This window comes from Rattus norvegicus, chromosome 1, assembly GCF_021556685.1.
Source record: "Rattus norvegicus strain SHRSP/BbbUtx chromosome 1, alternate assembly SHRSP_T2T, whole genome shotgun sequence".
NCBI lineage: Eukaryota > Metazoa > Chordata > Mammalia > Rodentia > Muridae > Rattus > Rattus norvegicus.
The window spans coordinates 89,345,061-89,357,764 of record NC_141534.1 but is presented as its reverse complement, the minus strand read 5'-3'; the positions used below and the strand labels follow the sequence as shown (position 1 = coordinate 89,357,764).

The 12,704-nt window shown below is 42.0% G+C and overlaps 1 protein-coding gene across 1 annotated transcript in view; it reads right to left on the bottom strand.

The window, feature by feature from the left end:
- LOC102550682 (carcinoembryonic antigen-related cell adhesion molecule 5-like) overlaps positions 1-11,728 on the bottom strand; it is a 40,130-nt gene extending 28,402 nt beyond the window's left edge. Inside the window, exons 1-2 of the mRNA XM_087606780.1 lie at positions 11,665-11,728; positions 10,038-10,397 (exon numbers count right to left, since the gene is read on the bottom strand). Of these exons, the coding sequence (XP_087462906.1) occupies positions 10,038-10,397; positions 11,665-11,728 (424 nt within the window). The remainder of the gene's footprint in view (positions 1-10,037; positions 10,398-11,664) is intronic.
- Positions 11,729-12,704: the final 976 nt, after the last annotated feature.

Sequence of the window (12,704 nt, the reverse complement as noted above, 5' to 3'; positions counted from 1 at the left end):
AACAAGTGGGTATTAGCCAAAAGGGTATAGAATACCTAGGATACAATCCACAAAACTCGAGAAGGTTAGCGAGCAGAAAGGCCCAAGTGAGGATGTTTCTATCACACTTAGGAGGGAGAAGAAACCATTAAAGGGAAGCAGAGGGAGGAAGGGACATGGGTGAGGTGGGAAGGGGAAAAGGGGGAACATGATTCGTTGTCGGGGGAGAAAGGAGAGAAGCTCCAAGGGTCAGCAGAATAAATGGAAATATGAAATCTGAAGGTAGGGTGGGAGGTGGAAGGACCCTCTTAAAAGTACCAGAGACCTGAGAGATAAGAAGATCTCAATACTCAAAGGAAAGTCCTTTAGATGAAATGCCTAAGGGTAGGGAGAGGGAAGTTGTAGAGTCCACCTCCAGTAGAAAGATCAGCATCAAGTGGAGGGATGAGGTTGCCATCCTACAGTCAAAAACTATGATCCAGAATTGTTCTTGTATTAAAAGAACTGCAGGGACAAAAATGGAGAAGAGACTTAAGGAAAGGCAGACCATACCCAGTCCAACTTGGGACTAAAATACCATCCAAAGAGTACACATGGACAAACCCATGGCTCCAGGTGTAGCAGAGAATGGACTTATTGGGCATCAGTGGGAGGAGAAGCCCTTTGTCTAGCCAAGGCTCGATGCCCCAGTGTAGGGGAATGTAGGGGTGGGGAGACAGAAAGGTGTGGGGAGATTGATGAAGGAACAACCTCATAGAAGAAGTGGGAGGGGGGATGGGATATGGGGTTTATGGATGGGAAATCAGGAAAGGAGATAACATTTGAAATGTAAATAAAATATCCAATAAAAAAAAGAAAGATTGAGCAGCTTTCTGCTCCCAGACCCTGTGAGAGAGAGACCCAACCGCCTGGTCAGGTGGGCACTCCTGAGGCTGCAGAGCGGAAGAGACCACCAACACTGCTCACCCCTGCCCACATCCCTGGCCCAAGAGGAAACTGTATAAGGCCTCTGGGCTCCCGTGGGGGAGGGCCCAGGAGCGGCAGGACCCCTGCCAGAGACACCGCCGGACCCTGAAGGAAACAGACCGGATAAACAGTTCTCTGCACCCAAAGCCCGTGGGAGGGAGAGCTAAACCTTCAGAGAGGCAGACAAGCCTGGGAAACCAGAAGAGACTGATCTCTGTACATACATCTCAGACGCCAGAGGAAAACACCAAAGGCCATCTGGAACCCTGGTGCACTGAAGCTCCCGGAAGAGGCGGCACAGGTATTCCTGGTTGCTGCCGCCGCAGAGAGCCCGTGGGCAGCACCCCACGAGCGAACTTGAGCCTCGGGACCACAGGTAAGACCAACTTTTCTGCTGCAAGAAAGCTGCCTGGTGAACTCAAGACACAGGCCCACAGGAACAGCTGAAGACCTGTAGAGAGGAAAAACTACACGCCCGAAAGCAGAACACTCTGTTCCCATAACTGGCTGAAAGAAAACAGGAAAACAGGTCTACAGCACTCCTGACACACAGGCTTATAGGACAGTCTAGCCACTGTCAGAAATAGCAGAACAAAGTAACACTAGAGATAATCTGATGGCGAGAGGCAAGCACAGGAACTCAAGCAACAGAAACCAAGACTACTTGGCATCATCGGAGCCCAATTCTCCCACCAAAACAAACATGGAATATCCAAATACACCAGAAAAGCAAGATCTAGTTTCAAAATCATATTTGATCATGATGCTGGAGGACTTCAAGAAAGATGTGAAGAACTCCCTTAGGGAAACACAGGAAAACATTAATAAACAAGTAGAAGCCTACAGAGAGGAATCGCAAAAATCCCTGAAAGAATTCCAGGAAAACACAATCAAACAGTTGAAGGAATTAAAAATGGAAATAGAAGCAATCAAGAAAGAACACATGGAAACAACCCTGGATATAGAAAACCAAAAGAAGAGACAAGGAGCTGTAGATACAAGCTTCACCAACAGAATACAAGAGATGGAAGAGAGAATCTCAGGAGCAGAAGATTCCATAGAAATCATTGACTCAACTGTCAAAGATAAGGTAAAGCGGAAAAAGCTACTGGTCCAAAACATACAGGAAATCCAGGACTCAATGAGAAGATCAAACCTAAGGATAATAGGTATAGAAGAGAGTGAAGACTCCCAGCTCAAAGGACCAGTAAATATCTTCAACAAAATCATAGAAGAAAACTTCCCTAATCTAAAAAAAGAATACCCATAGACATACAAGAAGCCTACAGAACTCCAAATAGATTGGACCAGAAAAGAAACTCCTCCCGTCATAATACTCAAAACACCAAACGCACAAAATAAAGAAAGAATATTAAAAGCAGTAAGGGAAAAAGGTCAAGTAACATATAAAGGCAGACCTATCAGAATCACACCAGACTTCTCGCCAGAAACTATGAAGGCCAGAAGATCCTGGACTGATGTCATACAGACCCTAAGAGAACACAAATGCCAGCCCAGGTTACTGTATCCTGCAAAACTCTCAATTAACATAGATGGAGAAACCAAGATATTCCAGGACAAAACCAAATTTACACAATATCTTTCTACAAATCCAGCACTACAAAGGATAATAAATGGTAAAGCCCAACATAAGGAGGCAACCTATAACCTAGAAGAAGCAAGAAACTAATCGTCTTGGCAACAAAACAAAGAGAATGAAAGCACACAAACATAACCTCACATCCAAATATGAATATAAAGGGAAACAATAATCACTATTCCTTAATATCTCTCAACATCAATGGCCTCAACTCCCCAATAAAAAGACATAGATTAACAAACTGGATACGCAACGAGGACCCTGCATTCTGCTGCCTACAGGAAACACACCTCAGAGACAAAGACAGATATTACCTCAGAGTGAAAGGCTGGAAAACAATTTTCCAAGCAAATGGTCAGAAGAAGCAAGCTGGAGTAGCCATTCTAATATCAAATAAAATCAATTTTCAATTAAAAGTCATCAAAAAAGATAAGGAAGGACACTTCATATTCATCAAAGGAAAAATCCACCAAGATGAACTCTCAATCCTAAATATCTATGCCCCAAATACAAGGGCACCTACATACGTAAAAGAAACCTTACTAAAGCTCAAAACACACATTGCACCTCACACAATAATAGTGGGAGATTTCAACACCCCACTCTCATCAATGGACAGATCATGGAAACAGAAATTAAACAGAGATGTAGACAGACTAAGAGAAGTCATGAGCCAAATGGACTTAACGGATATTTATAGAACATTCTATCCTAAAGCAAAAGGATATACCTTCTTCTCTGCTCCTCATGGTACTTTCTCCAAAATTGACCATATAATTGGTCAAAAAACGGGCCTCAACAGGTACAGAAAGATAGAAATAATCCCATGCGTGCTATCGGACCACCACGGCCTAAAACTGGTCTTCAATAACAATCAAGGAAGAATGCCCACATATACTTGGAAATTGAACAATGCTCTACTCAATGATAACCTGGTCAAGGAAGAAATAAAGAAAGAAATTAAAAACTTTTTAGAATTTAATGAAAATGAAGGTACAACATACCCAAACTTATGGGACACAATGAAAGCTGTGCTAAGAGGAAAACTCATAGCGCTGAGTGCCTGCAGAAAGAAACAGGAAAGATCATATGTCAGCAGCTTGACAGCACACCTAAAAGCTCTAGAACAAAAAGAAGCACATACACCCAGGAGGAGTAGAAGGCAGGAAATAATCAAACTCACAGCTGAAATCAACCAAGTAGAAACAAAAAGGACCATAGAAAGAATCAACAGAACCAAAAGTTGGTTCTTTGAGAAAATCAACAAGATAGATAAACCCTTAGCCAGACTAACGAGAGGACACAGAGAGTGCGTCCACATTAACAAAATCAGAAATGAAAAGGGAGACATAACAACAGATTCAGAGGAAATTCAAAAAATCATCAGATCTTACTATAAAAACCTATATTCAACAAAACTTGAAAATCTTCAGGAAATGGATAATTTCCTAGACAGATACCAGGTACCGAAGTTAAATCAGGAACAGATAAACCAGTTAAACAACCCCATAACTCCTAAGGAAATAGAAGCAGTCATTTAAGGTCTCCCAACCAAAAAGAGCCCAGGTCCAGACGGGTTTAGTGCAGAATTCTACCAAACCTTCATAGAAGACCTCATACCAATATTATCCAAACTATTCCACAAAATTGAAACAGATGGATCACTACCGAATACCTTCTACGAAGCCACAATTACTCTTATACCTAAACCACACAAAGACACAACAAAGAAAGAGAACTTCAGATCAATTTCCCTTATGAATATCGATGCAAAAATACTCAACAAAATTCTGGCAAACCGAATCCAAGAGCACATCAAAACAATCATCCACCATGACCAAGTAGGCTTCATCCCAGGCATGCAGGGATGGTTTAATATACGGAAAACCATCAACGTGATCCATTATATAAACAAACTGAAAGAACAAAACCACATGATCATTTCATTAGACGCTGAGAAAGCATTTGACAAAATTCAACACCCCTTCATGATAAAAGTCCTGGAGAGAATAGGAATTCAAGGCCCATACCTGAACATAGTAAAAGCCATATACAGCAAACCAGTTGCTAACATTAAACTAAATGGTGAGAAACTCAAAGCAATCCCACTAAAATCAGGGACTAGACAAGGCTGCCCACTCTCTCCCTACTTATTCAATATAGTTCTTGAAGTTCTAGCCAGAGCAATCAGACAACAAAAGGAGGTCAAGGGGATACAGATCGGAAAAGAAGAAGTCAAAATATCACTATTTGCAGATGACATGATAGTGTATTTAAGTGATCCCAAAAGTTCCACCAGAGAACTACTAAAGCTGATAAACAACTTCAGCAAAGTGGCTGAGTATAAAATTAACTCAAATAAATCAGTTGCCTTCCTCTATACAAAAGAGAAACAAGCCGAGAAAGAAATTAGGGAAACGACACCCTTCATAATAGACCCAAAGAATATAAAGTACCTCGGTGTGACTTTAACCAAGCAAGTAAAAGATCTGTACAATAAGAACTACAAGACACTGAAGAAGGAAATGGAAGAAGACCTCAGAAGATGGAAAGATCTCCCATGCTCATGGATTGGCAGGATTAATATAGTAAAAATGGCCATTTTACCAAAAGCAATCTACAGATTCAATGCAATCCCCATCAATATACCAATTCTTCAAAGAGTTAGACAGAACAATTTGCAAATTCATCTGGAATAACAAAAAACCCAGGATAGCTAAAGCTATCCTCAACAATAAAAGGACTTCAGGGGGAATCACTATCGCTGAACTCAAGCAGTATTACAGAGCAATAGTGATAAAAACTGCATGGTATTGGTACAGAGACAGACAGATAGACCAATGGAATAGAATTGAAGACCCAGAAATGAACCCACACACCTATGGTCACTTGATTTTTGACAAAGGAGCCAAACCATCCAATGGAAAAAAGATAGCATTTTCAGCAAATGGTGCTGGTTCAACTGGAGGTCAACATGTAGAAGAATGCAGATCGATCCATGCTTATCACCCTGTACAAAGCTTAAGTCCAAGTGGATCAAGGACCTCCACATCAAACCAGACACACTCAAACTAATAGAAGAAAAACTAGGGAAGCATCTGGAACACATGGGCACTGGAAAAAATTTCCTGAACAAAACACCAATGGCTTATGCTCTAAGATCAAGAATCGACAAATGGGATCTCATAAAACTACAAAGCTTCTGTAAGGCAAAGGACATGGTGGTTAGGACAAAAAGGCAACCAACAGATTGGGAAAAGATCTTTACCAATCCTACAACAGATAGAGGCCTTATATCCAAAATATACAAAGAACTCAAGAAGTTAGACCGCAGGGAAACAAATAACCCTATTAAAAAATGGGGTTCAGAGCTAAACAAAGAATTCACAGCTGAGGAATGCCGAATGGCTGAGAAACACCTAAAGAAATGTTCAACATCTTTAGTCATAAGGGAAATGCAAATCAAAACAACCCTGAGATTTCACCTCACACCAGTGAGAATGGCTAAGATCAAAAACTCAGGGGACAACAGATGCTGGCGAGGATGTGGAGGAAGAGGAACACTCCTCCATTGTTGGTGGGATTACAAACTGGTACAACCATTCTCGAAATCAGTCTGGAGAATCCTCAGAAAATTGGACATTGAACTGCCTGAGGATCCAGCTATACCTCTCTTGGGCATATACCCAAAAGATGCCCCAACATATAAAAAAGACACGTGCTCCACTATGTTCATTGCAGCCTTATTTATAATAGCCAGAAGCTGGAAAGAACCCAGATGCCCTTCAACAGAGGAATGGATACAGAAAATGTGGTACATCTACACAATGGAATATTACTCAGCTATCAAAAACAACGAGTTTATGAAATTCATAGGCAAAGGGTTGGAACTGGAAAACATCATCCTGAGTGAGCTAACCCAATCACAGAAAGACATACATGGTATGCACTCATTGATAAGTGGCTATTAGCCCAAATGCTTGAATTACCCTAGATGACTAGAGCAAATGAAACTCAAGACGGATGATCAAAATGTGAATGCTTCACTCCTTCTTTAAAAGGGGAACAAGAATACCCTTGGCAGGGAAGAGAGAGGCAAAGATTAAAACAGAGACTGAAGGAACACCCATTCAGAGTCTGCCCCACATGTGGCCCATACATATATAGCCACCCAATTAGACAAGATGGATGAAGCAAAGAAGTGCAGACCGACAGGAGCCGGATGTAGATCGCTCCTGAGAGACACAGCCAGAATACAGCAAATACAGAGGCGAATGCCAGCAGCAAACCACTGAACTGAGAATAGGTCCCCTATTGAAGGAATCAGAGAAAGAACTGGAAGAGCTTGAAGGGGCTCGAGACTCCATATGTACAACAATGCCAAGCAACCAGAGCTTCCAGGGACTAAGCCCCTACCCAAAGACTATACATGGACTGACCCTGGACTCTGACCTCATAGGTAGCAATGCATATCCTAGTAAGAGCACCAGTGGAAGGGGAAGCCCTGGGTCCTGCTAAGACTGAACCCCCAGTGAACTAGACTGGTGGGGGGAGGGCGGCAATGGGGGGAGGGTTGGGAGGGGAACACCCATAAGGAAGGGGAGGGGGAAGGGGGATGTTTGCCCGGATACCGGGAAAGGGAATAACACTTGAAATGTATATAAGAAATACTCAAGTTAATAAAAAAAAAAAGAAAGAAAGATTGATCAAAGGAATTGACTCTAAAGAAAATAAAAATACTTAAAACTTTTTTAAAAATTAAGTTTTCTATCATTCATAATGGTACCTTTCAAGATCTGAGGGAAGGTGGTGGGGGTCTTCACTGATGAATCCACATAGATTGTGGTAACACTAGCCACTAGACAAAACTGCCACAAGCCTCTTCTGCCAGCAGGTTTTTCACAAACAGGGGACACCTTTAGGTTGACTGCAGTGTTCTACGTAGCTAGGATTGCCACTAAGTTGACAACCATCCAAAGATCAGCTTTGGACTACAAACTGCTTAGGACATGCCAATTGCTGAGATCGTAGGAGACTGACAGAAAAATTTTACAGAACTTTGAACTCAAAACTACTTCCTCATAAGACTATCAAATACATCCAAGTGGACATTGGAAAGCATGGGGAAAATGCTTCATTACTGTAAATGTTGAGACCCTCTCCTTTTAACATACGTTAACCATTTTGTATTCAGTCTCCATTTTGCTCATAAAAAGAAATTAAGTTCAAATTCTCAAACTCTACTTACCAAAGAAGTTATCCATAGCTGACACTGAAGAATGTTACTAATAAGCCAAAAACTTATGGTTGAATCACTGTAATTCTGCTGTCTCAATATTCTGAAAATCCCTTTCTCACCACTTGTCCTCCACCCCTTAACTCATTCAGAACCAATCAGCTTCACTTTACCTAATAATACTTTGTCTAGTTAGCCAAAAGATGTTGTACCACTTCAATGCTTACCTTTGAACTTTTGAACCTGGTTTTTCATATAAAAGCCTGCCCTGAGGGAGGGACTGGTGCCACAATTAGGTTTTTCCTTCTTGTGGTCTTGAACACCTAGTATTATGCTGTGCATTCCGTAAGCTATTCTTACTTAAGAAAGACTGGGGTATGTATGGATTGTGTGGCAATTGCAAGGCCACAACAGTAAATAATTTTACTGTATTAGAGTTAAAATATTTTCATTTTAGTTAGACAAAATAATGGTAATGTTGCAGGATATTTGATCACACTGTGAGCCTTGAGGTTGTGTTATTTACTGGAAAAGCCTATTTCTAGTTGTGGTCTGGGTGAGCCACAGCACATACCTTTAATCCAAGAGCTTTCTGTTTACTGTAAACAGGATTAAAGAAAGTCAACCGTAGGCCAGGAGGCAGGGAAAGCAACCAGTTTACAGGGACTGTATGTAGGGGTGAAAACAGAGTAAGAGAGAGTTTGGATGGATAGAGAGATGCATAGGAAGTAAAAGGGAGGGGCATTCAGTTTGAGGGGTTTTTGATATGACATAGAGAAGGAGAACTTTCTTCTGGGATACTGACTGAAGAGGAAGGTAAGCTGGATGCTTTCTCTGCCTCTCTGAGCTATCAGCATTTCATCCCAGCATCTAATTCCTGGGTTAAATTGAATGTTTGAGATTTTCCTTAAATAGAAATGAAGGAAGGAAGGAAGGAAGGAGAGAGAGAGAGAGAGAGAGAGAGAGAGAGAGAGAGAGAGAGTATAACCCTTACAAAGTCATACAAAGGTTTCTCCCTGGTCTCTCTGGCCTGACCAGTTCTTTTACTGTGAAACTTCTGCTACACAAAAGCTCCTAAGCTATGTTGCCCTGTGCCCCTTCTGAACAGAGCCTCCTCCCAGACAGCAGCCTCTCATGGGTCCCATGAGCTGTGGGTGAATCTGTGTTCAAAAAACTGCTCTGCCTTCTCCTTTCTCAGTACTGCTATGTGTCCCTCTCCTCTTTCCCTCTTTACATTTGAGTTCTCCAAACCACACTGTAATCAAAAAGACTTACAAACAATCCTGTGCCCTGATAAGAAATCAGATTATCTCAGGGCTGACTTCTGCCATGATCTGGATTTAGTCCGTCAGCACCAAAGAAAGTCTCTGGGCTTCCTGTGTGAAGCACAAAATTGGCTGCACACACAGTCTACCCTGTGATCTCATTGTTCTATAAAGTTGTAATCTCCTTCAGTTGGAAGGGGACATATTCCTGGGAAGACCCCAAAGGGCCAAGCTGAATGGTACATGAGGAAAGGGATAGAACTATTCTCAATGAAAAATTCTGATCCGAAACAGGTGCTGGGACCAGATTTATGGATTTTCACACCTTAGGTTTATGGGTGTAGGTTAAACTGATTCCTGAAAACAGGTAGTGGGCTTCACTTTCCCATGAAGAGATTCAAGATGATATTCCCATTTCCTCTGCTTGGTGTGGTGTGATGGGTCTGCCCCTGTGCTCCATGGGCTTTTGTGGATGTTTTGGACATTTGTCTACGTGATTTCCCTTGGCTACCATATCTTTCCTAAGAAACTACATAAAAGAGAGAATTGAATATGGTCCTCTAGCAATGAAGGTTTTTCCCACCTGATGATTGGCTTTTTCAGAGGCCCCCTTTGCTTTTGCAATCAAACTAAATTCTTGTCACCTGAGGTCTTTCTCAAGGACATATTCCTGGTTAGAACCCTAGAAACTTCACAAAAAGATCTAAGATTCTTTGATTAAGGGTCTTTCTCAACCATACATTCCTGAAGAGATGATGATATCCTTGGCTGATTTAACCATGATGTGTCTACCTGTCTGCAAGATGAAGTCAAATGAAGGTTTATGATCTATTGCCTTATTCTACAGCATGTGTGTTCTGCAATAAATGCTCAAACCCCAACATAAGGATACAATGAAGAAGGAAGTAGCCACAGGCAGGCCTGATATTTCTTTGTAATTCTCATGAAATGAACTCCACCCAGCAACGAGAGTTTACAAAGAATTACTTACAGTACACGTTGAGGTATATAGATGCTATTGATACAATTTCTGCATGACTGTTTATGATCCGTAGGCTGTAGAATCCTATATCCTCCTGGGTGACATTGTAGATCTGCAGGGATCCGTTGCTGTACAAAGTCTCTCTACCACTATGACCAGGCCCCAGCTCAGTAACATTAGTGGCCAGTGTATATTGTCCAATTTGAGGGCTTTTAATACTCATTCCTCTATACCAGGCCAAGGTTATATTATTCTCTCTCAGATTGTCAATACGTATGAGAACATTTTCTCCTTCAACCACTTGGGGTGGCACTAATTCAATGGTTATTTGAGCAGTGGTAGGCAAGTGCCAGTAGGTTAAAAGGGAGGCTAGACAGGAAGAGAAGAAAACAATCAATATTAAACAGCTGTATTTATCACTTAGCTTATGTGTGTGGGTAGAGGTGTGCTCATCCTCCTTGATTAAGGTCAACAACATAAACTCCACTCCCTCAGAGTATCTAAGTCCTTTCCTCTCTCCATTATTCTTTGCTCAGGTGTTGCCTGATTCACTGCTTAGTATCCCTCCTCATTAAAAGAGTATTTAGTATAAGGGTCAACGCTTCTCTGACCTACTCATCTAGAGGGTCTTCACTTTCTGACCTTTTATCTATGTTCCCTTTGTGGTTCTAGAAAAACTGTAACCTCGCATCCAATACAGTGGAATTTCTGGTCCAGTATATTCAGAGTTTTGGGAGCAACTTCATCGATCTATTAGTTTGATATCTTTGGAAGGTTCAATTCCTACAAAAGGACAAGACACCAGTCAAGGACTGAAGAAAGGAAGGTAGGGAAAGAGGGAAGGAGTGGGTGAAAGGAAGGAAGAAGGGGTGGGAGGAATGGAGGGAGGCATGGAGGGAAAGAAATCTAAGAAAGGAAGGAAGAAGGAAGGGAGGAAGGAAGCAAGGAGAGAGGGAGAAAGGAAGGGAGGAGGGAGGAGGGAGGGAGGAGGAAGAGAGGGAAGGAAAGAAGGAACTGCCCATGGGTTTATCTACATAGTTTCCAGGTTTGACATCAACAACAATATACTCAAGTTTTATTTATATTTTACATTTTCTTATGAGTTGTATGTGTGTTTTGTGATGGTACCTGTCTTACTGTGCACATGTGCCATTTTATGTAACAGTGCTATGTGGAAGAAGATATCTAATGGTGGGAGCATGTACAGATACATTTATCAGCACCTGTGTGGAGGACAGGGTTGAGTTTTCAGGAGTCTGTTCTCTCCATTTACTATGTAGAAGTTATGGTATGAATTCAGGTTGTCACATATAGAGACACTGAGCCTTCTCACTGTCCCATCTTTTTTATTTCTATTTGCAGAGTCCCACTGTCATGAATGGGGGCGTCAATCTTCAGAATATGGCAGCCATTATGACTGACTTGTGACTTATGGATAATGAGTTGTTGGGGCTTTTCACTTTCCTCATCATCTCCTGTCTCCTGAGAGCTTCTGACTGCTGAGATCACAGTACCTTCTGCCCTATGGCTGCGAATAAAAATCCTAAGTCTCATCTTGAGCTCCTGCCCTCTTTAGGAGATCACAGATGGCTTCTAAGTTTCCTTACCTCCACACTCAGAGAGTGGTTACCCTTACCTGTGAGCAGGAGCCCCTGCCAGTGGGTACACCACTTGCAGGAAAGCACAGAGAATACTTCCATTTTTCTTCTAGCTGTGCTGTTACCCCTCTGTGGAGAAGAGCTTCAGCTCCAGTACAGCACCAAGGTTCTTCTGTCTTTCCTTCTTCTTAGCTGAGCATCTCCCAAGGAAGGACTACTTTCCAGAATTCAATGGGCTATGGGTGGCGGAGTCTGTCCAAGGCACTACTCTGTTCCTTCCATTCCCAGTGCTGTCCTGAATTCCTCTCAACTTATCTCCCTTTTATGTTTTTCCTCCAAGAAACACACTGAGCAACAATGCTGATAAGCATCCCCATGCCCTCAGAGAATAACAGCTCATCTCAGGACTGAAATCTGCAGAATCCTGGCCTTGAATCTGTCAGCGTCAAAGAGGGAGTCTCCATCCTACCTACGTGTCCTTTGGACAGATAGACTCAGTTGAGCACCCAGTCTGCCATGTGCGCTCAGTCCTCTGGGAAGGTGATATTCACTCCTAGCAGGAGGGTAACAAAGATATCTCTAAGGGCCAGAAAAGGACCCACTGAGTGGTGATTAGGGATGAATAGCAATCATTTATCACTGTTATTACCAGTCAAATTTCTGATCCGGGAGAAATGTGCTATACCAGTTGTGTGTGGAGTTTCATGTCTTCAGTGTTTAAGAAGAAGTGACATGTGTGTTCTAGAAAGAACTCTGTGCTCCTTTTTCCTGCAGAGGGTTTCAATGAAACCTGCTAGCTTCATATGCTGTGTAAGCTGTGTCCTCTCTGATCTTCTTTGGTCACCTATGACCTTTGTCTAGGTGATTCCTAGTGGTATCACCCCTATGAGAGAAGCCAGGATGAACATGAGTTCTAGGCTACTCAAACAAAGAGGTGTTCTCAGGCACAGGTAGCAGCTGGTAGGTCAGATCATGATCTAGAATGAGATCTCTGGGTTGCTAGACTTAGGGATGAAGACCAGTCTACAAGGGAAAGACATAACTTGAGCACTTTTTCAAAATTTTAATACATTTAGTT